This window comes from Nyctereutes procyonoides, unplaced genomic scaffold, assembly GCF_905146905.1.
Source record: "Nyctereutes procyonoides isolate TBG_1078 unplaced genomic scaffold, NYPRO_anot_genome, whole genome shotgun sequence".
NCBI lineage: Eukaryota > Metazoa > Chordata > Mammalia > Carnivora > Canidae > Nyctereutes > Nyctereutes procyonoides.
In genome coordinates, this window is record NW_026575125.1 from 118,512,947 (window position 1) to 118,540,111 (window position 27,165).

Genomic DNA, 27,165 nt, shown 5'->3' on the forward strand with positions numbered 1-27,165 from the left:
GGGGCCCCGGGCTGGGTGCCGGGGAACGGGCGGGGACAGCCAGGTGAGGGAGCGGCCTGGAACCTGGAGCAGCAGGCTCAGCCAGCACCCTGGAGCCCTGGGGGGAAAGCGTGCAGGCTCGGGCCCGGAGAGGGCCCTCGTCACCCAGCCCCCGGACCCCCCGACTTGGACAGCCCTGTCCACCACGTGTTCTGGGGGAGCTAAGACAGCTGCGCATGGGCCTCCTCCGCAGCCCGGGGCCTCAGGAAATGCCTGCTCTTCCTCTGGCCTTGCCCCCCACGCCTGCCCTCCTCTGCCTCCTGCCGCCTCCTCCCTGCGCGGGGAGGCCAGAGGGCAGGGGCCCTCTGACTCTTGCGGCCTCAGGGACGTGTTGTTCCCAGCTGGGGGGCAGGTTTTTCCTGGGCTCCGGGGGGAGCAGAGGCCTGGGGAGAAAGAGGGGGAAGGGGAAGTCCCGGACTGAGGTGCTGCCTGGCTGGGCTGGGAGTGGCCCCCAAATTAGAGGGCCCGGCCGGCCGAGTGATTCAGTGGGCCTTGGGCCGGGCGTGCAGTCCGGCCTTATTGCAGACTGCAAACCACAGACACGAGAGCCTTCCAGGCGCAAGAACCGTATTTACAGAGGGATTGCTCCAGATGCGTCCCCCAAGTGCAGAAAAGAGCTGCAGGACGCACAATGGGCCCTGTGCGGGGTGCTGCCCATCGTCCCTCCCCGCGCCCCCCGACAAGCACCCTCCAGGAGCGGGCCTGGCCAACACCCAAGGCTGTGCAGTGTGCAGGGGACACTGAGGCTGCTGGGTGCCACTGTGCCGATTGCCCCCCACCCCGCTGCTCCTTGCCATGTGCTACTCCTTCCACTACCAACATTTCTCTTCCCTCCTCTTTCTCTTGTCTACTCCAAGTCACCTCCTCCAGGAAGCCCTTCGGAGCCTCTGGTGCTGCGTGTGGCCCCGGAGAGGCCAAAAACAAGAGTGCCCCAGTCCCATCCCCACAGGATGCAGGGCTCAGTCCCCGAGCTCCCAGAGTAGCGTCCCCCAGCAGAGCTCGGCCACCATACTCACAGCTTTTTGCCCCACCGCGACTCCTGGGGCCGAGGAGCTGAGTGATGGCTCCCGGGGCCCAGCCCCCAGGACGGTGCTGGGTACAGTGGAGGGCGGCCCAGGGGCCTGAGACCAGCTGGGGCCTCAGGCGCAGCTACAGGCTCCTGGGGCCACAGATATGTCTTACGCAGGGTTTTGTGTTGTTTTTTTTTTTCATTTTTCAAAAGACCTTTATTGAGATATAACGCACATACCATAAAATTCACCGATTTAACACGTCCAGTTCAGTGGTTTTTAGTATGTGTGGTGTGCAACAGCGCCACGGTCCACTTCAGAACACTTCCATCACCCAGAAAAGAAAACTGACACCTTCAGCCGTCACCCTCTATCCCCGCTTCCTTAGAAGCCGCTCATGCACCTTCTGTCCCTATAGGTTGGCCTATTCTGGATTTTTCGTGTGAAATCACACAATATGTGGGGCTTTGTGACCGGCTTCTTTCCCAGAGCACAGTGTTCTGTGCACGGCCAGGAACTGTGCGTGGGGATGCCGAGGCTCCGTGAGGCTACGGGGGCTTCTACCATCTCGTCTTTCCGCTACCAGAGAAGTTTCAGGATGTTTCCGAAAAACATTAAAAACACTAACGAGCAAGCCGACAAATGACTCCCCCTCTCTAGAAGGGCTTGTGTTCTCGCCAGTCTCTGGCCGGGTCCCCGGGATTTGCAGCCATCTCCCCCAGGGAAATAAGAGCTCCCCCGCCCCGGACCCCATTTTTCCCACATCTCCCTTCTCCATGGCCTGGAAGCTTCTTGCAGGCAGGCGCCACGGCTTGCTCAGGCCACCATGTGTCTCAGGTCCTCAGCGGGGGGCCCTGAACTGACGCCGGTGCACATGGAAGGGGCTCTGGGCCCAGCCACATCCCCAGGCAGAGCCTTCTAGAGCCCACCTGCACGTGGCCCTGGACAGCTTGTCCTCTCTCCATGCACTTTCCTCTCTCGATCTCAGGGCCATGCCCTCCCGTCTTGTTGCCTGCCTTTAGCTTCTCTGGCTGTTCCCTTAGTGGGCCTCCCCACCTCGGTTTCCAGCTCTGTGTCTACCCTCACCTCGCCGGTGGGAGTCTCCCAACAGGCCGTGTCAGCCGGTGACAGAGGCTGGCTGTGACCCAGCTCCGCTGCACGTGGGGTACACGGATCACGGGAGGAAGGGGACCCCACGGGACAGGGAAGAGGTGTGCCAAGGCCCTGGGCTCTGGACCCAGGTGGAGCTGGGCTCCTCCGGGCCCTGGGGGAGCAGCTGAGCTCCGCGATCACGTGGGGTTGTGGCCGCTGGTGGCCTCTTCCTGGGACCCTTGGCAGGCCCTCCGGTTCTCCCGGTACGTGGCCAGCGTGGGGCTCAGCCCCGAGGAAGTGCCCACCCACAGAGCACTCACTGCCTCCCGGGGGACCGCACGGACGAGTAAAGAAAGATGACTCACTGTTCCACTCTCAGCTTGCCCGGCCTCTGCGCCTCGGGGCAGGCAGGCTGGGGAAGCCCCCCAGAGTCTGGGACGCCTTCTCGTCAGGCCCCAGCTGAGCCCCGGGGTGAGATCACGCAGAGAGGACCAGTCCTGCTTTTGAGGGGGGACAAAGAGTGCCCAGGGCTGGGGGGCTGGAGTGTCCAGAGTACCTGGAAGCCTGCATCAAGGCCTTCCAGAAAGCCACAGCCGCTACCCCCCCACCCCGCCCCGACTGTGGAGAACCACCTCCTTGTTCAGGCTGGGCTGCTGGAGGTTCTGGGCGGGCTCAGGCCAGAATTCCGGGGGCCACTCACTGGACCAGCAGCCCGAGGCCGCCTCCCCCTCACCGCCCTTCCCTTTCTGCCCTCCGCCTGCAAGTGCCAGCAAGCCAGCTCCCGCCCCTCTCCCGGCCTCAGTGTCCCTATCTGGGCAGTGGAAAGTTTGAGTGTCTGAGGCTGTGCGGGCCCAGAGACACCGAGGGTCCTTGTGTGAGTGAGAGCGTGTCCCTTCCCCACGCGCCTGGGGTGGGCGGGCGGCAGGGGGGTGCGCAGCTCGCCCAGCCCAGCCGTCTACGAGAAAATTGCTCCCTTTGAAGCTTCCAGGGGGGCCCGGAGGCCGGCCCCCTCCCTGCGTCTTCCCTCCCTCCGTCGCCTTCCCTCTCCGCCGGCAGCCCCCTCCCTCCTTTCCTCCCTCCCCGCCCCCTCCCCGTCCCCTCCCCGTCGGCCAGCCCGCCCCGCCTTTAGCCTCCCTCCCACCGCTGGCTCCCTCTCTCCGCGAACTGCCCAGGAGTGAGCAGCTGCTCTCGGAGGGCCCGGACGGACAGACGGACGGACGCGCTGACTGCCTGACACCCGAGCCTGCCAGCCAGCCTGTGCCCAGCCGCTCACCCTCCCCAGGTAGGGTCCCCACGCCAGCGCCCCCCACCCCGCTGTGCCCGCTGTCCCCCCCTTGTCTCATCCCTGCTGCCACTGCCCTCTCGCCGCCCTGGAGATGCCCACGTCCCTGCTGCCCCCCACCAGCCCTCCGCATCCCTCCCCTCGGCCCCACCACGTTACCTCCGTGTCCTGCTCCCGGGCTCCTGTGATTCCCACCCGCAGTCGCTGGCCCTTCCTGCATTTTCTGCCCAGCCTTCCTCTCCCCTCTGACCTCACGCGGCTCCACTCTCCCTGCCTCCCTCGCCCCCTCGGGTTCTGCCCCTTGCCGCCCCCCCACCCCGAGCATGGCCTGGGCATGGCCCGGTGGCCGGCATCCCGGCTCTGCCAGTGGCTCTCTTCCTTCACTGCGAGTCCCGAGGGCACCCTGGGGACAGGGCTGGCAGGGCTCCGTGCCGGGGAGCAGTCCCCGGTGGCCAGGAGCAGTCCTTGGCGTGGGCTCAGAGACGTAGAGACTTGGTTTCCCCGGCACACCCCAGGCAGCCTGCCCAGATATTTCTCCCTTACCCGCAGGCTAATTCCCTTCCTCTGCCTCCTCCTGAGAGAGGGGTGGCTCCTCACGGCCCTGGCCACAGGGTCCCCTGGGTGCGGCTGCCTGGGGGGCTCGGTCCTGTCTGTCCCCGGAACCCTGTTGGATTGAGACTCAGGATGGGGAGGGGTGGGCACAGAGAGATGCAGGCGACTGTGCCATGTTACCCTGTGCAGGCCTGGCTTGGGGCCCTGGAGGGCCCCTGGGGACCCTGGGGAAGAGTGAGGCCACAGACCCACTTCCAGACTCGGACACCATGGTCCCAGGATGGGTGCCTTTAATGACCAGTGAGGCTCAAGAGCTCGCTAATTGCTCTGTCCCCCAAAAGTAGCCCCCGCCTACTGGTGCATGGGACGCCTCCAGAAGGGAGGGTGCACCCCAGGTCTGAAGCAAAACTGTAGCTGCGAGGTTGCCCCCAGAGTTCTCGGGGAGGGGAGGAGGGGCCCCTGCTGGTCTCACCCCCACTCCTTCCATTGTATAAGAGGGACAACCGAGGCCCAGAGACAGGCAGGCACGTGCCCACAGTTGCACAGCGAGTCGGACACAAAGCTGGGGCCACGAGCCAGGGCTCCTGACCCACAAGCCCTGCCTATTGACACCATAGCACCCGGGGAAGCCTTGGGGTCACTGGACCATGGATACTGACAATTGTGGCACCGCGTGGGCATTGGAGGGGGATGTGACAGGGCCCCTGGCCACTGTCCTGCAAGTTCCCAGGATGGCTGGAGTGCTGAGGGGCCGCCAGGGGACCCAGGACGGGAGACAGGCAGAACGGAGCTCTCTTCCCGGGTCACGGGGTCTCCTGGGAGGTTGGGGGAGGGGAGCGCCCCCCACACACACTGCTCCGTGGGTGGGGCTGGGCCTGGGCCTGGGCACTGGTTAGTGGGGGCTGCCCAGGTCGGTTCTGCTGGGTGGAGCAGGAGGCCCGGGGTACCCAGGAGAGGGTGGGGGGCTGGGGCGGGCGGGGTAGACTTCGTCCAGGCCAGGGAGGTTGTTCTTGAATACTTTTGGTGAAGGGCCACTCGGGTGGCAGATAGGGCCAGCCCCATCCTCAGTGTGCTCCTGCATCTGTGCCCTCCCCTGCTCCCTGGCCTGCCAGGTCTCCGCCCTGGAGGGGCCGACTGGCCCCGGGGACAAGCTGGACATGCTCAGCTTCCTGGGGATCTCCCTCGGGGGCGCGGGTTGGCCTGCAGTGAGGAGCGCGCAGGTGAGCGCCTCCTGGCGCCCCGAGGCCGCCTGTGCCTCCCCCAGTCGGTGCCTCCCTGGGGAGTTGCCCGTCTGCCCTCCCCCCACAGCATGGGGCGGCCTTTGAGGGCGGGACTGTGGGGTGCATGGAAAGGAGGGCGCCCCACGGGACCATGAGAGCAGACGGAGAGCCGGGGGGCTGCTGCCCACCAGCCCAGGGGCCTACCCGCAAGCCCCAAGACCCCGGGCCACGGTGGGCATTAACCATCCCAGCGCTCTTGTGCCCTGCCCCGGAGCAGGGCCCCGAGTCCCCGCCGTGTATGTGGGGAGTCTGAAGCCCAGCTGTGGCTGCTGGCAGTTCTCTGCAGGCTCATTCAGGGGCCCAGAAAGTTGGCATGCCATCCTCTGACCGAACCCGCCCCAGTCCTACCAGTGGCCCTGGCTCATTGGGGGGGCGTAAATGAGGAGAGACCCCAGAGTGGCCTTTCTAGTGCCAGTGCCAAGTCCCCAGAAGATGGCAGAGCCTTCAGTAGGGCCTCCCATCTCTCCCAGCCGCCCTGCTTCCCGGGCCACCCACTGCCATCCCTCGCCTACTCCCTGGAGAAGCCCCGTGGAGACAGCACAGCACGGGACCGTCCCAGCAGTCAGTTGTCCTTAGTTGCCCGGGGACACAGCTGAGGCACGAGAGAGTGGCAGTCCCCCAGGATCTCCCTGGGACACACAAGCAGTAGGCTGTGGCCCGGGCACCGTCCACTCTGCACCCCCTCCCCGCCGCACCCCAAGGATGGTCCCAGCCCCGGCCCCAGCCCCAGGGCCTCTGAAGCCTCATCTGCTGGGCCGCGGGGTCATTTGTCTCACACATCTCTAGTCTCTACGGAGCTTCCCAAACCCCTGATTGTAAGAAAGCTCTTCCCACCCCACCACGACTCCCTCCCCACCCTCCTCTCCCACCCCACTCGACTCTCCCCACCCCAGGGTGAGAGAGCTCAGTCTCTGCCTGGAGCTGTCTCCCTCTACATCGGTGCAAGGGGGCACACCAGCCCAAGGGCTCGGCTCAAATCCAGAGGCTGAGGAGTGATGGTGGCTGTCCCAGGGCACCCTCCCCTCCCTCCTGTGGGCCTCCGTGTGCGCACTGGGTGGTGGCGGTGACAGTGAGCAAGGGCTCCCCCTGAAGGCAGAGTCGTGGCAGCTCTGTCCCCTCCTGTCAGCTGGCCCCTGTGGCCGTCAGTGCCCCTCCTCTCCCTCCTGTCTCCTGCTCACACGCTGGGGCCCACACCTTGATCACCCACAGAAGGCCTTCTGGAAGTCCCACCTCCCGGAGCAGTAGGAGGCAGGTAGAGGGGCTACGCTGGGGGTGGGAGGGTGTCTGCTCCGCCGCGTCCCCCGGGCCTGAGACCCATGGAGGCTACACAGCCGGGCCCTTCTTCCGTCTCCCAGAGCCAGTCTCCCAGTGGCCCCGGGGATGGGCGTGGGGCCCGCGTGGCCACCTCCTCTAGGGATGGGTGACTGCGATTTGTCCCCCCTCAACTGGAGTCCCCAGCCCGAGCTTCCCGGGGCCTCCTTCACTCCCTCCGGGATTCCAGCTCCTGGGAGCTGCCCAGAGCCCCCCCCCCCATTTGGCTTCTCCGGTCCCCGCCCCCCACCCTGCTCTGGGTCAGGGCAGATCCTGGGATGGCCCTGGAGGAAGCCTTCTCGCCTAGGGCCCACCAGCCTCAGTTCCCACGGCAGCCTACAGAGCAGCATCACTGACATTCCCCAGCCGGGAACTCAGATGACTCACCGGCCCCTCCCTGTGGTGACACATCTCTGGGTTTCAAGGGGCTGGGGTCTCTCTGTCCAGCCTCCTTGCACCTGGCGCTCCCGGTCCCTGGCACCTGCAAGCCAAACTCCACAAAAACACCAGCCTGGGCTGAGCTGTAAGACTCACCCTGGTTTCTCCTCCACCATCCACCCCTTGGGAGACAGATGGCCCAGGGGGACCCAGCACACAGGGCTGGGGATTTGGGGAACTGAAGTGGGACTTGGAGGAGAGAGGGAAGGGGCAGGGAGAGGCTGGTTCCAGCAGCTCTGTCCCAGGACAGCAGAGGCAAAGGTGACTTTGATCATCGTTCTGTCTGAGTCCCTGCTCACCCCTGATTATGGTCCAGCAGGGCCATGGAGGCCCCCAGCCGCAAGGCGGGGTGCACTGGGGGGGTGCCCCGGGCCGGGTGCCGAGGGCTGGCTCCCACCACCAGCCGGAGCCCCTGGCTGAGAGCCGGTGCGCGGAAGGAGCTGCAGGAAACCCTGGGCCCAGGAAGGGCAGGGCCTCACTCCCGGGTGCCTGGCCACCATCCTGCCCGGGAAGCGGAGCCCAGCCCCCTCGCCTCGGCCGGGCTCAGCCAGGGAGCAAGGCGAGGGGGGCGCCAGGCTCTGGGAGCCAGGCCGAGGACATCTCCCTGTGGGGTCTGCTGCCAGCTGGGACCTAAACGGCTCCAGGGAAGCTCCCTGGCTGGCTGGGATGATGGCCTTTCCATGCCCCTGCAGACCCGGGGCAAGCCGAAGCCCCAGGCTTGTGGCCAGCCCGCTGGGGGTGCTGGGGCCAGCGGGGGCGGCTGGCCTGAGGCACCCAAAGACCTACCATCAGTGGCGGTCAGAGCCAGGGGCCGTTGTGCCTCAGGAGCCACGATGGGCAAAGGGCCCACAGAGCAGGGCCCGACTTTCCAACAGCATCACCTCCCAGCTCGGGTGAGGGAGCTGCCGGGGAGCCTTGCCAGGACCCCACAGGCTGGTCCAGCCCCCCCTGCACAGCCCAGGGAGTATAGGGTCTCGTGGCTTTGGAACAGCAGAGGATGGAGCCAGACACACAGGCAGATAGACAGATGGACAGACAGGGAGCCCCAGTCCTACCGCTTCCTTACTGTGTGGCCTCAGGCCAGAGTTTTGGGCAAAGTCTGAGCCTCAGTTTACCTTTTCATCAAGTGGCAAAAACAGCGCTTTCTTCTTTTGGTCTTTGGGAGGGCTACGTTAAGGGATCATTTGAGTCCCCTGCCCCATCCGTGGGAGGCGATAGCATCCACCCTCTTCCTCAAACATTCTAGAATGAGGTGAGGCGGAGCTCAGGATTTCTTCAGTGAGTTGGGAGGAGGAGGAGGAAGAGGAAGGACACCGGGCCCAGGTGTGAAAGGACTGGGAACCTCAGGACCCCCAGCTGACCTGGGTCATCGGCTGCCTGGCCCCTGGCCAGCAGTTTAACCCCTTCCCCCCCCGCCCCGCCTTCCAGAGGTTTCCCGACAGAGCGGCGGAGGGGCGGAGGGGCGGAGGGCTCTCCCGAATGCTGTGGGGACAGAGGTCTGGCCTCACCCGCGCCAGCCACCCCGCCAGCTCCCCGGTCCCAGCCCTCTCCCGCCAATGGGCCGGCTCCCTGCCAGCTCCCCACGGCCTCCGCCTGCCACGTCCAGTTCGCATCGCTACCTGAAGGCTGGCAGAGGCAGGGGCCCAGCCGCGCCGTCAGGCCAGCGGTGCCAGGGCCATGACGGGAAGGAGCTGCCCTGGCCGGCCACGTGCAGGCGTCTGCTCGCCCTGCAGCCTCAGGTGGCTCGGGCACAGGCGCAACGGGGTGGGGCTCAGGGCCTGCGCCCTCGCCACCCCAGCCGCCAGCCCCTCACGCGGTCCCCCCACACGCACACACGCGCACGTGCGGGGGCCCCAGCAGGCCCACGGGTGGCCCCCGAGAGCAGGTGAGGTTGCCAGAGGGCGGGCGGGCTGGGGCCTGGGGCAGGAGGAGCGGCTGCGCGCCAGCCTGGGCTCGGCACCCACCTGCGGAACGCAGCTCTGGACGGCGCTCCCGCCCCCCGCCGGCTGTTCGAGGCCCGCCTCCGAGGCCCTTGGCGGACAGAGGGGTGCGGAGGGAAAGGGGGCCCCGTGTTGCCCGTCCCCCTCCTGCCCCTCCTCTTCCACGCAGCCCCGGGGACCCGGCAGGGCTAGGTAGACGGTGGCACCCGCGCCAGAGTTCAGGTCGGGTTGTTCGGCGGGGGGGGGGGGGGGGGGGACCGGACACGCCGGGCTGAGGCCTCGGGACGGTGCCCGGCGTCTCCGACTTGGCAGCTGCAGGCCACACATTCGCAAGCAAGCTCCCAGGGCAGGCCAGACCTTAAGTCCTGCTCCCGCCGCCCTTGGCCTGGCCTGAATGCCTGGCACGGCCGCTCCATGTTCTCAGAGGCTGCCAATGCGTCTTGTTTGGCGCGGGCCGGAGCAACCTCGCTCGCAGGACTGCGCCGGCTTTCAGAGAGCGAGACAAGGGAGGCCCTATTGGTCTGGGGCGCGGGCTCCAGGAAGCCCGGCCCTTTCCCTCGCTCACACCTGTGGGCACTGGGCCGGAGGCCTCGGCGCCGTAGCCACTTCTTGCCTTTGCTGTCAGGGCCAGGGGTCCAGCGAGCTCCAAGCACAGCTTGACAGGGCTCGAGGCCCTCCCCGGAGTCCTCGGGGACACCCTGCCCGGCTCCTTGTCCGGCCAGCCCTCCCCTCCCTGTGCAGTTCCACCAGCTTCCAGAGTGGAAATGAGGCTCTGCTGGCAAGCCCGCCCAGCCCCCACCCTGCCAGCCTGTCCACTGCCCGGGCCCAGCCGGGAGCGGGCGGCGGGGGAACCAGCCACGCCTTGTCCTCGGCCTCGGTCACAGGGCCCTGGTGGAGGGCCTCCCGGCCGTCAGCCTCCGTCCCCCCACCCCACGCCCCGAGAGTGAGCCTGCACTAGAGCCCAGGGCCCCTGCCTGTGGCCCCCAGATGCAGCAACATCAAGCCTGGCTGGTTCGAGCTGAATCATCTCCTCCAGAGCCCCCACTCCTCTAGGACACGTCCCACGAGCCCACGTGGAGCCTGGGTGGCCAGTCTCACCCCGGTTGGCCTTTCCAGTGCCGTCCTGCTCTACTCTGGCGGCCGGGCCAGATCCGGGGGCGGAGACTCCCCGGGAGACCCCTGGCCCTTCCCAGCCCCCGGCGGGCTAGAGGAGGCCTGTTCTTGCCCACCTCCCACCACAGCCTCCCCTGGGCCCGGCCAGACGACCCCATCCACCCCCACCTATCCAGGTGAGCCGTGGATCCCAAGGCCTTCCCAGGCTCCCACTGGGCGTTCCAGCCCTGACTCATCCCCCCTGTGAGGTAGCGGCTTTGGCAGGGGTGCCAGGCAAGAAGACAACAGTCTCCTCCCTCTCTCCCATTCCATCTTGCTCTCCTGCCTCCATCCTCCCCTTCCTGTTCTCTCCGACCACTCGTCCTCGTCCCAGCCCCGGGCTTCCAGTGGTTCCCAAGCAAGGGTCCCAAGCAGTGGCAGCAGGCACCCAGGGCCTCAGCCTGTCCTGTTCTGCCCTGGAGGTTGCAGAATCAGGGGAAGAAGGAGGGACACCTTGTCAGGTAGGCAAGCACAGGGCCTCCTCCCTACTCGGCACCAGGACCTCCCGGGGGCTCCCCTGGGTCCTGCCTGGCCAGTCTGGGGCTGGCAGGACCTGGGGTGTGATTGTGGCGTCTTGGGGCTTGAGGGAGTCAGGCAGACTGGGTGCTCCCCTGACGTGGGGGACGCTTACTTTGCTGTGTGACCTGGGACAGGCAGGCAGCTTCTCTGAGCTTGCCACTGGGGGCCATGCACTCAGGAGGGCCGCTGGGACCTGCTGGGGGCACTCTGGGGCTGGCCCTCCAGCCGAGTCCACTGAACCATGTCCTGGGTCTGTGACCTCGGCCTGCCCAGCACACTGCACCCCGGGTTGCCAGTGTCCTCGGGGATAGTGGGAGCCGGGGCAAGCTACATGACCCACTTAGGGGATGCCTGGGGAGCGTGCAAGGGGCTGGCAGGACTGGGATCGATGGGAACCTGGGGCACAGAGTAGTTGAGCCCTGGCCTGCTGGTGGGAGGGCTCCAGGGGGCCGCGCAGCACCCAGCCCAGCCCCACACCAACCGGGCTCGCCCAACAAAGCAGCAGACCGGGCCGAGATGCTCTTGAGGCTTAAATCCAGCAGAGCCCTCCAGTCCCCGGGGACTCCTGCCACGTTTATATGCAGCAATCAGGCTCAGAGGTGCCCCGGGCCCCACTGAAGCCCGTCACGGCCCCAAGTGAGGAGGGTCTCCCTGGAGGGGGGGGCCGGTGCGGGTCTGCAGGAAGCCCCTGGCCCCCGGCCAGGCTCACTGCCCACAGATGCACGCGGGGCAACCCCGGACACCGGAGCCCGGGAGCGGAGCAGGGCAGGCACACGGACGCCTGCGGAACACATGGGGAAATGAGGCTGGCTGGGACTTTCTGGGGAAATCCGGGAGGGTGAGGGTGGTGGGAGAGGCAGGGGCTCGGCCTTTCCCTGTACAGGACCTTCCAGCAGAGGAGCCTCTGGATGGGGGAAGGAAGGAGGTGGTAAAAACGGGCCCCTGGGGCAGGTTCGGGCAGGGCAGCTTCCCCCTCACGCCCACCCCGCTGCCCGGCCTGGGGGAGACTTCGGACAAGCCCGATCCTGCCTGCCACCTTGGCAGCAGCCGGCTCCCCTCTGGTGGCCTCTCCGGGGGGCTGGGCCACGGGCAGAAGGAAGGCGGGAGCCGGTGTGGGAGCCCCGGGGCTCTGCAGGCCAAGCCAGGGGAAGTCTTGCGGGCCAGGAGAGGGTGCCGAGGCCCTGGGGGGCCTTGGGGAGGGGAGCTGGGGGGCCGCGCCCCCTCCTCGGCAGCGATTGCCCGGGAGGCCGCCCCTCTCTCTGTCCGCACCGCCTCCGTGGCTCGCCCAGGCCTCAGCCCAGCGTGCCCAGCAGGGTGTCTTGGCCTCTCGACTTTTCTTCAGAAAATGTGGGTGTGCTGCAAGGGGGAGCTCAGGCAGGAAAGGAAGTGACTCATGGTGGTCTAGCTCAATGCTGACTGCACCCACAGGGCCCGGAGCATGTGGGATCGCCCTGGCCACAATAGGTTATTCAAATCCCAATTCTTCAAAGCCTTTATGGGGCAGACAGCTGCCTTTCCCTCTCTGCCCCCTCCACTCCCTTCGCTCGCCTCACTGACCCCTGTCCCCAGGCAGGCTGCCAGCTGAGGGGGTGTGTGGGGGGCAGTGGGCGGGGGGGGTGAGCACGACTCACTGACCGGCAAGACGACCCATTGCCCATGAAAGCCGTTGTCCTGCCCGGGATCGGAGGGGAGCGGAAGGAGGTGTCTCCCGCCTGCCCACACCCCGTCCCTCTGCCACCTTCCCCCCCGCCGCTCCTGCCTTGGGGTCCGGCTGGCCCCACGTGAGGGATGGTGAACACGGTGCCAACATGTGCGGGTCCTCAGCTCCTGGTGTTTGGAGGTTTTCGGGAAAGGGCCCAGGGGGCATGTACGGGTGCCAGCCGGGCCCTCCTGACAGCCCCTCCTCACCCCAGCCTCCCAGGCATGCCCACCATGTGGCCCCTGTGGCTCGTCGCCTCCCTGCTGGCCCTGAGCCAGGCCCTACCCTTTGAGCAGAAGGGCTTCTGGGACTTCACCCTGGACGACGGGCTGCCCATGCTGAACGACGAGGAGGCTTCAGGCGCTGAGACAACTTCAGGCGTCCCGGACCTGGACGCCCTCACGCCCACTTACAGCGCCATGTGTCCTTTTGGCTGCCACTGCCACCTGCGGGTTGTTCAGTGCTCCGACCTGGGTCAGTCCCGGGACCAGGGCGGGGCGGGTACAGGAAGGCGCGGGCCGGCCTCAGTGCCCTACTGGGGAGACACATGCCTGCCCGGCGGGATGGCACGAAGGGGTGGGGTCAGGGATGGGGTGACTCCAGCGCGCGGGCTTGGGGAGACTGGTTTCAGCGTAGAACGGTGTCCGGTTGCTCGGCTGCCAGCGAGCGGAGAGTGAGAAGGGCCCTCACCTGTGGCAGAGCCGCTGCACGAGCGTGTGTGTGTGCGTGTGTGTGTCCCCTGCTCGGAGGCGCTCACGCTGGTGACGGCGGCCCCGGCCCCCAGGTCTGAAGGCCGTGCCCAAGGAGATCTCACCCGACACCATGCTGCTGGACCTGCAGAACAACGACATCTCGGAGCTCCGCGCCGATGACTTCAAGGGCCTCCACCACCTCTACGTAAGGCCGCCCGGGCCGCCACAGGGCTCGGAGGAGGTGGCAGTGTCAGGGGTTGGGCGCTTACGGCTGTGGGGGCAGATGTGTGCAGTGCGAGAGGGGGCGGGGGCCGTGGAGTCTGGACGAGGGCTCGGTGGGAGTGCCCCAGGTCCCACTGGATGACACAGGGATGTCAGCAGCCACAAGCACGGGACACAGTCGCTCAGCCCAACTCCCTCTCCGGCTGAGAACTTCTTGCTGTACTGCTGCATCCCAGCGACACGAGAAGGAAACAGTCTATCACGGCCCGGGTGCCAGCCAGGAAACCGGGGTGCCGCGAGGCGGTGGGCCATGCGGGGCAATAATGACATGGCCAGGCCCGAGCGCTGGCTCCGGGCTCTACACGCTGCGCAGCCCCACTGATCGCCAACCCCGGGCGGCCAGGGAGGGGGAAAGTGGTGAGGGCAGGGCCGAGTGGGGAGCCGGTGCCTTCACGTCCCACGCCCTCCCTGCCCCAGGCTCTCGTCCTGGTGAACAACAAGATCTCCAAGATCCACGAGAAGGCCTTCAGCCCCCTGCGGAAGCTGCAGAAGCTCTACATCTCCAAGAACCACCTGGTGGAGATCCCTCCCAACCTGCCCAGCTCCCTGGTGGAGCTCCGCATCCATGACAACCGCATCCGCAAGGTGCCAAAGGGCGTGTTCAGCGGGCTGCGAAACATGAACTGCATCGGTGAGTGCCACCTGGCCACCCCCGTGGCCGGCGGGAAGGGCGCAGGGAGAGGGACCTCTTCCAGCCGGCGTGGCCAGGTGCCATGGACAAGCCTGGTGGGCCTCATAGAACATTCCAGAGGCTTGTCTCGGGGCATGCCCCAGGGCTGCCATGGCAAGATGAAGAGAAACCTGGGGTCCGTAGAGAGAAGGAAGGGAAAGGGCCAGTGCAGCCAGACGGCCAGCCGGGGTCCACCAAGGGCCCAGCCAGAGGAGCTGAGCAGCTGATCTCTGGGTCCCGTCCCTTTCCTCCTGCCTCCCTTCCTCCCGGAGGCCGATGCCTGGGCCAACACCCTTGGGAGGTCACGGTCTTGGACAGCCAGGAGTTCGCGATCAGCCCGGTACATTAGCAGGGCTGCTTTCTGGGGGAGCTGGGGGAGCCGGGCCCGTCAGGCCAGCCCAAGCCAGGAGGCCAGCAGGACCTGGGGCTGTGCGGGCGGCCACCGAGCTCCGGCGCTGGGGCTGAGCAGGGCCTCTCTCCTAGAGATGGGCGGGAACCCCCTGGAAAACAGTGGCTTTGAGCCGGGAGCCTTCGATGGCCTGAAGCTCAACTACCTGCGCATCTCTGAGGCCAAGCTCACCGGCGTCCCCAAAGGTAGGAAGGCAGCCCTTTCCCCCTGCTGTGCAGCGTCCATGGCACAGGTGGGCGCAGGTGGGGGGGCCTGGAGATATCTGGAGTCACCAGTCAACTCAGGGAGGGCTTGGGGAGCCCTGTGCTCCCGTCGTCACCCCGCACTCAGACCCAGCCCACACACCTGGCCTCCCCCCCACCTGCATTCCCCTGCAAGCACCCTGTCTTCCTGGCAGACCTCCCCGAGACCCTGAATGAACTCCACCTGGACCACAACAAAATCCAGGCCATCGAGCTGGAGGACCTGCTCCGTTACTCCAAGCTGTACAGGTGGGCTGGGGATCCAAGCGGGGCGCCCTGCCCCCACTGCTCTTCACTCCTCTACCTTTCGGTACATATCACGTGTCCTTTGCAGGTTGGGCCTGGGCCACAACCAGATCCGCATGATCGAGAACGGGAGCCTAAGCTTCCTGCCCACCCTGCGGGAGCTGCACTTGGATAATAACAAGCTGTCCAGGGTGCCTTCCGGCCTTCCGGACCTCAAGCTCCTCCAGGTGAGAGCCGCCCGCCGCCCCCATGCCGGCTGCCCTGAGCCGGAGGGGCCTAGTAGGGCCTCGCTGTGCCGCTGGCCAGCCGCTCCTGCTCTCCCTGCGCCCCCTCGTCATCTGGAAAGAGGCAATCACAGGGATCCGTGCTGAGGAAGCAGGGAAGGCGAGCGGGGACTGCACTGGGGATGGCGGGCTGGGGGGTGCGTGGAGAGGGGGTGCAAGGCGCCTGCAGGAGTTGGCCTGGTAGATTTTGCAGCTGAAGTTTTCATAGGCAGTGGGACCCCAGAAAGGCACGGCGGAGCCTGGGGGGTCAGGGAACAGCCTGGGCACTGGAGGTGCACAGATCTGCGGTTGTGGGGGTTCAGCTCAGGGCAGGAAGTAGGTCGAGGTGGGAAGGGGGGTGCAGGGTCTTGCCTGGGGTTCTCTCAGGGACCTCGTCCCTGGCTTGGCTTCCAGTCTCTTCCTCTGCCCCTTTGGCACTGGCCGGGAGACCTGCCAGCTCACAGGCTGTCCGGACGGGCCCTACCCCGGGGAGGGGGGCTGGGGGGGGGCGCCGAGATGCTGCCTCACGGAGGCCCGTGCCCGGCTAAGCGCGCCCTCTAGCGGCCGCTGTCCGCTCTGCCTCTAGAGGGCGCTGCTGCAGTCTGAGCGCCTCGCCTCTCGGGGGTTTCCTCCGCCCCCCCATTCCAGAGGGGGGCTTCGGGAGGTTGAGGGCTGCGGGAGAGCGAGCGCCCCTGGGGCCCGGAAGGAAGAGGAGGTCATGTCCGGGCTCCTCCTCTCACAACTATGCCACGGGGTCTCCGGAGTGACCAGCTGCGGCCCAGGGGCAGGCCTGGCGTTTGGGAAGCCCACGGGGAGCCCCAGGTGCCCTCCTTCCTGCACCCGAACCCACGTCCCGTGCCCCTCACTTCCCACCCACCACGCGCCGCATCTGGGCCCCGCATCCCGGCCCCTGGCCACGTGCCTGTGCCTCCACATCCCAAGCAACACCTACCGGAGAGCCACCCCCAAGCCTCGGTTGGCTCCTCCCAACAGTGGAAGGACCACGTCCTGGCCCTCCAAGGGCAAGCACAGCCATGGGACCCCACCCGTGGGGCAGCCGGGCGGGACTCAGCCAGGAGGGAAGGCCCGAGCCCTCTGCCGTCTGGTCTGCCCGCCACTTGGCCGGCCGGCTGGACCGGGCTGGGAGGGCAGGCGCTGGGCCTGAGCCACCCCCTCTGCCCGCAGGTGGTGTACCTGCACACCAACAACATCACCAAGGTGGGCGTCAACGACTTCTGCCCCGTGGGCTTCGGGGTCAAGCGGGCCTACTACAACGGCATCAGCCTCTTCAATAACCCCGTGCCCTACTGGGAGGTGCAGCCGGCCACTTTCCGCTGCGTCACTGACCGCCTGGCCATCCAGTTTGGCAACTACAAAAAGTAGAGGCAGCGGCAGCCGCCGTGGTGGCCTGGGCCGGGTCTCTGGGGAGCACAGCAGACATCCCGAAGGGGAGGGCAGAGCCAAGGAGCCGAGCCAGCGCCCAGCTGCGCCCAACCCAGCCCCGCCCTGATCCCGGACCCCGACTCGCTGCCTCCTGACGCCCTCATCCTGGCTCCCAAGCACGCAGATGGGGCACAAGACCCAGCCGCCCATCACATGCCTGTTGGCCTCAGAGCTGCCCCTGCCCGCCCCCCACCGTCCTAGCCACTCAGAGGCCCCCTCATAAAGCTCTCTTCCCATTCACCCTCAAATCAAATGACCCGAGGCTCCAGTCCAAGAAAGACGGGCCCTGGGTCTAGGGATGGGAAGGGGCTAACAAGGATGGAGACAGCCCCCCGCACCTGCCGGGCGCACGTTCCTCCTTCTCGTGTGCTTCCGGCTCCCAACCGTCCTTGGCCGGGCCTGCTGCTCCTGACCTCCAACGCTCCCCCCCTTCTGCAAGTTCATGGCCTGGCCCGTCCATCCAAGCCTCTTTCCTCTACTGGCCTCTAGACCAGGATCTTCCTCCCTGGCTCTCTCTCTCTCTCCCTGTCCCTCTCCATGTGTCCGTCTCATCCCCCCTCTCCTCTCTCACATCTCCCAGCTGGGTCCGCTGTCTGTGGCGCGGGGCTTCTGCTCAGCCCCTACCCAGGCAAGCCCCGGGGCAGAGGGCAGCTGCCCCCAAGCCTGGACAGTCCTGGAGGAGGTCAGCAGGTGGAGACGATGCACCCTGCAGGCACCCCGCAGTCCACAGGGGAGCATTGGCCCCGAAAGGGCCCAGCCTCCCACTGGAGCCCCAGCCAGCTTTCATCGCCCCCTCTCCCCACGAGATGGCTAGCTCTCCCTTCCCCTCGCCTTCTGGCCCCTGGTATGGTGGGGGTTTCAGACGATCACACCCAGCTTGAGGAGGGGCTGCTTCTGAGGTCGGTTGTTGTCTTTCAATTAAAGAAACACTGTGCAATATGGCTTTGTGTGCTGCCACTCGCGGGGTGGCACCGGGGACCGAGCGGAGAGGGGAGCCACGGTGGGCCCAGGCTCCGCCTCCTCGTGCCCTCTCCGAGCCGTGGGCTTCCCCTTTGCTGCTTTCCTTGCCCGCAGGCCAGGGTCCTCAATACCTCCAGGTCTGAGGCTGGACAAGGAGATCCCTTCCGCTTCTTTCTAGGCACTTCCATGGCCCCAGTGGTCCTTATACTGGGCCCCTAGAGCGGGCCTGGCTGAGGGAGCATCCGCCCTCCAGAGCGGAGCATTTGCCAAGCACCTGCCACCTTCAGAGCACCCAACCAGACCCTCGCTTTGAGAGGGGAGCCTGCAAATCCTAGGGGGCCGCGTCTGCCTGTCCTGATGGGCTGGGGGAGGCTGCGAGCAACGCTACATCCCGGCTGTGGGGGGACCCGTGCGCAGCACCCCAGTCAGCACCAGGGGGCGCACCCTGGGCAGGACAGGCCTCAGATGCGGCTGGGAGCTCACCTGCGCTGGCCTCTCGGCCCAGGAGCTCGGCCCAGGAGCTCGCACCGTGCGCCCGCAGAGCCAAGCCCAGGTTGCGGTGCTCTGCCACTGGCTCCCGACAAAGGATCCAGGACACGGCCTGGGGATGCGGATCTGCCCCGGAAAGGGCAGCACGGGCAGGGGAGGGACGGTCCCCAGAGCAGTGTGCCCTCGGTTGGCAAGCCCAGCAGACTGAGGTGGTGGTGGGCCAGAGCCTGGCCGCTCTTCCTTCATCCCCCACGAGGGCCCTCCCCCTCGGGTGGTGGGGGGCCAGGGCTTCCCTGGAGCCACCGGTCACCCATGAAAATACAGCAGGTGGAGCCCATGACGAGTGCCAGCCCAGGACAGAAGGAGCTCGGAGGCGCCACGTGCTGGCTCCCAGCACAGAGCTGCGTGCCCTTCTGCCTGGCCTGGCACCAGGGTGCCCGGTGTCCCTGAGTTTCCCCTTTTGGGGATGGGAGGCGCCGCTCAGCATGGTGGCCCTGTGATAGAATGTCACCCGTCGGCATCATAGCACTATTCTGGGCCATGTGCTGCACAGCCCAGCAATCTCTGCTGAGCTGGGCAGGCTCAGGGCAAGGGCACTGGCCAGGGGCCAAGAGACAGGGCCTCAGTCAAGTCCCCTCACTGGCTGCGAGGAGGGACAGCCAGAACTGGGGCCTGCAGGAGCCAGGGACGTGGAGCCCTCAGGCCTTTTCTCTGTGGGCCGGCCCGGGGCACTGAACCCTGTCGTGCAGGTCCAACGTAGTCCCTGTAGGTCTCGGTCTTCTCTCCCAGGCTTCCCGCCCTTCCCTTCTTCTCTGCCTCCCTCTCTCGCAGGGACAGAGGTGCCCTGACAAACCAGTGAGACGAGTGGGGCATCTAGGTGGCTCAGTTGGTTAAGCCGCTGACCCCTGATCTGAGCCCGGGGACGGGGTCTCAGGGTTGTGAGGTAGAGGCCCACATCGGGCTCTGCACTGAGCATGGAGTCTGCTTGGGATTCTCTCTCTCTGTGTCCCTCTGCCCCCCCCCACCCCCGCCACTCACACACGTGTACTCTCTCTCTCCCTCTCTCTCTCTCTCCAAAAAAAAAAAAAATCTAGTAAGACAACTGTAATAATGCTGCTAGGCTCAGATAAGATCCCGGTGCCTGGGCTCCAGGGAAAGCATCCATGGACCTTGTGGGTCACCTGCACATAGGAGACCGTGCCCTGAAGTCGGGACGCACACTCTGCCAGGACCAGAGGCCTCGAGGCACCCAGGGGACCATCTGGGCCCGTGGCAGGAGCCCAGGGAGGTGAACAGGGCCTCACCCCACAAGAGCTTGTGAGTCGTGGTTGGAAAACAGGTTCTATCCTCAGAGCAGCTGGTCAGAGATGGAGGACGTCGTCTCCCTGTGCTTCAAGTGTGTTGCAAGCTGTTAGGTGGTGATGATGACTATACAAAAGTGGGGACTGATTGGGCTTAAAAATAAAACCCAGGGGGGATCCCTGGGTGGCTCAGGGGTTTGGCGCCTGCCTTTGGCCCAGGGCCTGATCCTGGAGACCCGGGATCGAGTCCCACGTCGGGCTCCCTGCATGGAGCCCGCTTCTCCCTCTGCCTGGGTCTCTGCCTCTGCCTCTCTCTCTCTCTCTCTCTCTCTCTCTCTGTCTCTCATGAATAAATGAATAGAATCTTTTAAAAATAAATAAATAAATGAAACCCAGGGCAACATGAAGGTTACCCCTGCCAGCTGCCAGCCCCCACCTACGGCTCAGGCCATGCAGAGTGCCCTCCTCATGGAGCTCAGGGCCTGGCCGAGGTCACAGGAAGCCCCAGAGGGCTGGGATACCCCACTGTGAGCTGTGGGTATGCAGATGGGCTCAGGGGTGCCCGCTTTGAAAGCCTCAGCTATGCCCAAAAGGCGGCAGGAAGGATGGTAGGAGGGGCCAGGCTCCAGCCCCTGCACTTGGGGATGGATTGGATGTGGGGTGACAGGAAGGGGGTGGGATGGTGACAGGATGGGGGTGTGGCACCCCCAGGTCCTAGGCCTCTGGAGGCAGAGGAAGGGGAGGCCAGGAATATCACATGAGGACCAGGAGGCCCCCCGGCGCTTTGAGTGTGTGGATGCGGCTCAGAGGAGGGACCTGAGGCAGAGAGTGAGCTGAGGCGGGCACAAGTGCGTGCACGCGCGCGCGCGCGCACACACACACACACACACACACACACAGACGCACGTGCGTGCTCGCGCATGCACACAGGGCCATAAAAGTCACGGGAGCAGCTCAGTCGCGGGGAGGGCTGTCCCGTGCAAGAAGTGGCTGCCAAGGAGCATTGTCAGTGACACGGGGGCCCGGGTGGGGGACATTTCCAAGTACTTACTGCGGGTCAGGTGCCTTCTGAATGCAGCGGGGCCCAGCTGGAGCCTAAGCTGAATCCACTGCTCGGGTTTAGACAAGCTGGGGCTTGTCGGAGGGGCAGCCAGCCGGGCGTCCACAGCCCATGGCCGGGGCTGGGGGCAGGGCGCCTCAGAAGGACAACCCCTCCTTGAAGGACCTGACCGGGCAGGTGGAGGGCTTGCTTCGAGAAGCTGGGAAGCGGGGCCAGTGTTCATTCACTTCTGCTCCCCCTGTGGTCTCCAGGCTCGGGTCTTGGGAGGGCAGGGGCCGCTGGAAGGTGCAAAGCCAGCTCCACTGTGGACATGTGTGGGGCAGGTGCAACGGGGCTGCCGCAGCCCTGGGCAGCCCAGAGCCAAAAGGCCACCTCCCCCCAGCCAGCCCCGAGCCGCTCCTGAGGACAGAGAGGAAGCCTGGCTCTCCAGAACCTCCGGGGTAGCATCCCGAGGCCAAGCACCCGGGAGGTCCAAGGGGAGGTATGCTGCAGGCAGGGTTCAGGGGCACCCAGGACTTCTTGGGGGCCGGGTCAGGGACTGGCATGAGTTTTCTGCGCCTGGCTTCAAACACTGAGTGTCTCAGGGCTCAAGTCAAGGGGCCTGCTCCCCCCGAAAACTCCAGGGGAGGATCCTTCCTGCCTCTCCCAGCCTCCGGTGGTTGGCTTGCGGCTACCCCTTCAGTCTCTGCCTCTGTCTTCAGGTGGCTTCCCCCTCCGTGGGTGCGTGTGTCAAGTCTCCTTCTGCCTCCCTCTTATGAGGACACCTGTCACTGCATCTCGGGCCTGCCCAGATAAGCCAGGATCATCTCTCCACGTCAAGATCCCCAACTCAATCACATCTGCAAAGTCCCCGTTTCCAAATAAGATCCCAGCCCGCTTCCAGGGGTTAGGACATGCACAGCTCTTGGGGGGCATGGCAGCCCGCCACAGGGCCGCAGGTGAGTACCGACCCGGGGGACCCCAGCACGATGGTGGCCCCCAAGGCCTTGGGGGTCAGGGAGAGGAAGGGTCTATGATCTCAGCCAGGGAGAGAGGGAGCACTGAGAAAAGAGAGGGCCCCGGGACCCAGCCAGAGGCCCCCATGTCAGGGCTGGGCTGAGAATTGCCCTCCCCAGAGGTGGCTGCGGAGGCCCCAGCGAAAGTAGTAGGAGAGAAACCAGGCAGGGGAGGAGGGGCGGCAGCTGCTGGGCCCAGGAAGAGGGGAGTGGGGACGGTTGGCTGAAGACCTGGGAAAGAAAGCACCCGGCGGTGGGGGAGGGGAGCTGGAGGCAGGTGACAAGGGGGGGTGGTCAGCAGGAAGGGGGAGGGTGGATTCCTGTTACACGGAGCGTGTGCGGAAGGGCTGGAGGGAGCCAGGCCTGAGGGCGGGCCTCCCGTTCTTGGCTTTGTTTCTTGGGCCAAGAGTGCCTTTGAGACGTCCCAGGAGGAGAGCGGGAGTGAGGGGCAGTGACCCAGGCCCAGGCCCAAGGCTCCCGAGGGGGCAGGAGGGGGCTTGAGCACAGTGCTGACAGGTGTGGGGCTGCAGGAGCGACCACGAGAGGGTACAGGGAAGCAGGGAGGCCCGCCCGAGCTCAGCGCCTTCCCCTGCTCCCACCCCAGCCGTGGGCCTCCCCGCGGAGCTGCCCCCTAAGCATTTCCAGTACAGGGGACAGGGCCTGATGCAAAGAAGAACTTTCTAGAGAAGCTCCCCCCCCACCTCTGTAGAGACGGAGAAACCAAGAGGGGCTGGCCAATGAGCAAGGGCCATGGATGACGATGGTGGGACAGTTTCCCTGGCACCCAGGCCCCCTCACTGGCCTGAGACCTCCCTCTTGGCCTCGGGGCCACAGGCTTCGGATCAACTGTTCTGAAGCACAGAAAGGGGGCCATCCCCTCGCCTGGCTCATGAGCTGTTTGGGGCTGGCTGTTAGCCAGCGACTGGGGATTTTCATGACACCCCGTGGAGCTGTGGCTCCGTCCCTTGGGCTCTCCTGAAGGCCACATACCTTGTTACTTGGCCAGCTTGACTTGGGCCACAGCAGGCCTCATCACAAAGGCGTGTGGCCCGGCCAACTCTGGCCTGGGCTAGCCCTTGGCAGTACCCCTAGGAAAGAGGCGGAGGGGTGGTGGTGAGTGCCCCGCCTCTCACTTTCTCCCCTTGACTCCTTTCTTCCCCCTGGGTGTTCAAGGGCAACCCCGTGCAGAGCAAGGAGGGGGGGGCCACGTAACTGTCCAGCCGAGGTGGCTGGCTCCAAGCTCTCGGGGACTTCACGTGCTGGTGCCACTGCCCCCATGGGGACAGCAGCCAGCGGGGAAATGAACGTGTCCCCAGGGGCAATCCATATGTCCGCTGGTCCCTGAAGGAAGGCAGTGACGCGGTCCCAAGGGAGTCTCAGCCCTTCTCTTCAGCCACTCCCAGGCCTGCACACCCGAGACCCCCCCTCCAGCTCAGCACCCACTTCTCCACCGCACACCTGTGCTCAGAGGCTGACCAATAACCGAATGTTTGCTCGGGCAGAGTGTGCGTCCTGCCCCAGGGAGGCTCTCGTAAGGGCCACCAGGGCCTCCTCTGGCTCTGGAGTCAGGGGCCTCGGGCGTGGGACGGAAGGACATGCCACTGGGCCAGGCTCGGTGGCCTGCCGCGCTGTGGGGGGCTGAGCAGGGGACCCAGGGCGAGTCTGTGGGGTAGAGGAGGCCACAGGCTCTCAGGAGGTGCTCGCACCCCTTAGGGTTCCTCTTGCCTCGAGTGGCTGCCCCGGGGCTGGGCTGGTACCCCATCTCCTGGCCCCGGGGGAAGGCCCACCCAGCTTCACAGCTGGCTTCAGGTGGGGCCCGGTGGGCGCCCGCTCGGAGGGCGGCACAGCAAGAACAACTCCGAGGCTGCCCGTCACGTGGCGGGAGGCTCCACGGGCAGCCCCGGCCCCCCCCACCCCCGCCTCCGATGGGCCCTATTCTGGGCACCGTGCGGCCGGCAGGCTGGGCTCTGGGGCGGCGGACAGCTGCAGCCGTCTGGGGCAACCCCCGCCGGGCCGCCTGCTAGCTCTCCAAGAGCAAACAGCCAGGAAAGGCCCGCAGGAGGTGTGCAAGAGTGCGCGTGAGCGGGTGAGCGTGTGTGAGAATGAGGGTGCAGGAGCAGGGCTGAAGGACTGTGCGCAGCCGTGCGTGGGAGAGCTCTCTGTGTCAGGGTGTACGAGAGTGTGCGTAGCTCAATGGGTGTCAGTGGGTGTGCGTGTGAATAGATGCAAGTGATTGTAAGTGTGGATGTGTCTGACTAGATACACGTGTGGACAACTGAGCGTGTCCAAGTGTGTGAGTGCGACAGTAGGTGAGTACATGTGAAGAGCCGGGTGTGGGTGCGCGCAGGTGGGTTGGCGAGTGCACAGGAGCACGTGTCCGCACGAGGGTGTGTGAGTGAGAGTGTGGGTTGTGGCAATGTGACCTTGCGTGTGAGTGTGTGTAAGTGCGACTGAGCAGGCATGAATGTGAGCGAGCATCGGTGTGTGTGAGAGAGCACATGTGAGCGTGAGCCTCCGCCTGTGGGGAGAGGTGCCCGGTCTCCGGTCTCCAGGGCCACCCTCAGGACCCCACTTTGGGGAGGTGTGACAGTCCCCAGCCCAGGGCAAACCCTCTGTCCTTTAAGTCTCTGCCTGCGGCTCCCTGTTTTCTGCGCCCCTGCTGTGTCCCCGGCGCCCAGCATGGGCCTTGCACACCCCGGGGCCCTGTTTGTGCAAGGCAAGAAAAACCTTGTGGCTATGTCCAAGTGTCTTCCAGCGGCCACATTCTGGGGCTCTGAGCCCCGCCTGCCCTGAGGTGGTGGCGCATACTGTGGGCCTGTCGCTTCTCTTCCCTGCAGACCCGGTCCCCTTCCTAGGCCACCCCAGCCCCCTTGCACTTCTGCGCGATGCTGGCTCGTGGAAGGTGGGGAAGGCCTCCTCCGGGTCTGGAGGCGCCCACTATCCCTGGACCTGGGGAAGCTAGGGACTCTCCGGAGGAGCCGCATGGGCCAGCCAGCGCCCCCCCCCCCCCCGGCTGCTAGGTGCCCGTGGGCACACCCTAGGGTCCCTGGCCGGGGGTGTGCCTATGTGTGTCGGTGGGTGTGGGTGTGGGTGTGGGTCTTCTCTGCGTTGGGGTCTGTGTGTCTGTCTCGGCCTCTGTCTGGAGTGTACACGTCCCCGTGCGTGTCTCTGGGTGTCCACCTGCATGCAGTATCTCGGTGTCCTGTGTAATGGTGTTTCTGTGATGACCTTTTGGGGTCACCAACTTTGAGAACCGGTCATAAGCTCCAGTCGCCTTCCCAAAGACGCTTTGGATGGTCATGCTCCCAACAGCGGGCAGGTTCTAGAGTATCTCCACCCCCTGGAAAGCCACAGGGGCCCAAGCACCCCAGGCTACCGACCCGTAACCCAGCGCCTCACTCCACCTGACTGTTAGGGCGAGGACCCAGAGGACGGGGTCTTGAGGGGGAGCAGCCGCCCTGCGCCCAGTCGCCCGCTCAGCGCTTTCTGTGCGCTCCCAGGTGCCAGGGCCCCCAGGTTTGCAGCCAAGCCCACCTCTCAGCCGCCGGCGCCCTGGCGCCCTCGGGGGCACGGGCAGGCCAGGAGGGACAGACACCCCCGCGCATCCCGGGGACAGAAGGGCGCGCACCAGGAGTGTGGCTCCGGAGCCCCGCGGCCCCCGCGCAGCGCGCCGCCCCCCGCGCCCGCTCCCTCCTTCCTCCTCCCTTCTCCTCCTCCTCCCCCCCCCCCGCCCCGCTCGCTCGCTGCCTCCCTCCCCTCCCTCCCTCCTCCCTCCCTCCCTCCCTCCCTCCCTCCGCGCTCAGAGCTGCGGCTGGAGCCGAGCGCGCCGCGTCGCCCGCCGCCGGTGCGGAGCGTGGGGAGCACTCGGCCGCAGCTCTCGCCTGCCGCGGAGGGTCGCGCCCCGCGCCTCCGGCCAGGCCGCCCTGTGCTCGGGCCTTTCCGTCCTTGGAGCGGATCGCTGCCCGCCGGGCGCCCGCCTGCAGCGACAGCAGCCGCTGGAGCCGAGGCCGCGGCGTTGGCCGTGCCCAGGACCGGGTAAGTGGTGCCTGGGGCGCGCAGGCAAGGGCGGGCGGGGCGGGCGGCCCGGCAGGTGGCGCGGCCGGCAGGTGGGGGGACGCGGGTCCCCGCCCACGGCACCTGCGCCCCGCGGCCGGCCTGCGTGTCCTTGCGGCGCCGAGCGTCACCCCGGGGGCCCTGGGCCGGCGGGCTGCGCCCCGCACCCCGCGCCCCGCGCCCTGCATCCCGCGCGCACGCGCATCTGCGCCGGGGTGGGGGGGATAAAGGCCGCTGGGGGCTGCGGGCGGGGTCCTGGGCGGGCATAGCCTGGGCGCCGGAGCCTGGGCTGGAGCCAGGCTGCGCCCGAAGCACCCTCCCGGAGTCTCCTGACACCCCCTCCCCCTCCCCCCGTGCACCCTCACCGTGTCATCTTCCCCCAGCACACCAAGAAACCCTCCCGCGTTCCCACACTGTCCCCAGCACGCCCACACGGCTGCCCAGCAGACCCCGCCGCTGGCCCGGGCAGCCTCCCAGGCCACACTTCGGTAACTCCTTTTCCATCCCTCCACGCACAGCTGTCCTCCCCCTCCTCACCTGTGTGACCTTGGCCAGATGGCTTCTCCTATGGGCCTCAGTGCTCTCTGGGCTTAGGATTCTGGAATTTGGAGGCTGGTGCGGCATCTCCCAAAGGAGGGAGCCCTGGGTCTCCGCCTTTGACAGTTAGATCCTCTGTCTAGGACCTGGTCTCCCTCCTTCTGCTGCCCCCACCCCCCGCAGGCTTAGCAGCTGGCCAGGCGAGGAGGGGTGGCAGGCAGGGTAGAGACAGGGCCCAGGGCTGATGTGTTGGCAGTGTTGGGGTGAGAGCCGTGAGGGCTTGGAGGACCCTGGGGAACACTCCCTCAAGGGGCAGGGCAGGGCCAGCATCCCTCAGCTGGGAGCGTGACACTCCCCAGGTCCCCAGGTCCAGGTAGGTGAGTGCACCCTCTCCCACTCCGTATTTCAAAGATGAGGTCATTGAGCCTGGGACCGAAAGTGGATCCCTGCGGGCCACAGGGTCGAGTCCAGCCTTGACCCTGGCCATCCCAGTCTCCCCCGGCCCCCAGCCTGGAAGGCATCCCCCTCATTCACCCACGAGATCGGTGCCCTCTCCACGGCCATCACCCTTCACTCCTCTGGGAGCCCTTTAAGGCAGGGAGCACTGGAGTGCCCAGCACAGGCCTGGCTCACAGTGGGCACAGGTGTCTGTGTGGCACGTTGGCGACCTTGACCTCACTGAATCTGCAGAATCACCCAACAAGGGAGGCAAGGCTGGGCTGTCTGTTCCCATTTTTCAGCTGGGATCATCGAGGCCTCAGGAGGGGATGGGCCTTGGCCCTGCATTGACTGGTTGGGTGGATGGCTGGGGACACTGCCAGGCACCTGGTGGGACAGAGCACCTCCCACGTGTCCCAGCACCATTCAAAGCAGGTTCCTGGACCCCACCCCACCCCCACCCGGAGGCCGAGTCTGTCAACACCACAGGCCGGGCCGCTGGCCGCTGTTTGCACTGCCCCCTTTCAGGCGAGCCATGTGGTTGCTGAGCAGGCTGCTGGGGGCCCCCACCGACTGGCCCACAGAGAAGAGGGCTGCGGGGCTGCCAGGGCCTTAGCCTGGCGGCGCGTCCGCGGGTGGAGCTGGCCCCTGGAGAGCCAGCCGGTTGGAAGGGGCCGGGCAGCGTCGGTCCCAGGGCATTGATTGTCCCCACTGCCGGCCCAGAGGAGACGGACGGCCAAGGACACTGCTAGTCTTGATCAAATCAACCTG

At 66.3% G+C, this 27,165-nt stretch overlaps 1 protein-coding gene across 2 annotated transcripts; it reads left to right on the top strand.

Moving 5' to 3' along the window:
• Positions 1-2,924: 2,924 nt before the first annotated feature.
• On the top strand, positions 2,925-17,500 carry BGN (biglycan). 2 transcript variants are annotated; one of them, XM_055338786.1, is made up of 9 exons: positions 2,925-3,015; positions 3,314-3,423; positions 12,529-12,788; positions 13,099-13,211; positions 13,706-13,919; positions 14,442-14,552; positions 14,765-14,858; positions 14,944-15,082; positions 16,304-17,500. In XM_055338786.1, exons 3-9 carry the CDS (start codon positions 12,539-12,541, stop codon positions 16,499-16,501), a joined length of 1,119 nt encoding a protein of 372 aa, XP_055194761.1. In that variant the 5' UTR covers positions 2,925-3,015; positions 3,314-3,423; positions 12,529-12,538; the 3' UTR covers positions 16,502-17,500. The 2 variants fall into 2 exon arrangements, with proteins under 2 accessions (XP_055194761.1, XP_055194762.1); XM_055338787.1 differs by lacking the exons at positions 2,925-3,015; positions 3,314-3,423 and adding an exon at positions 10,356-10,557.
• Positions 17,501-27,165: the final 9,665 nt, after the last annotated feature.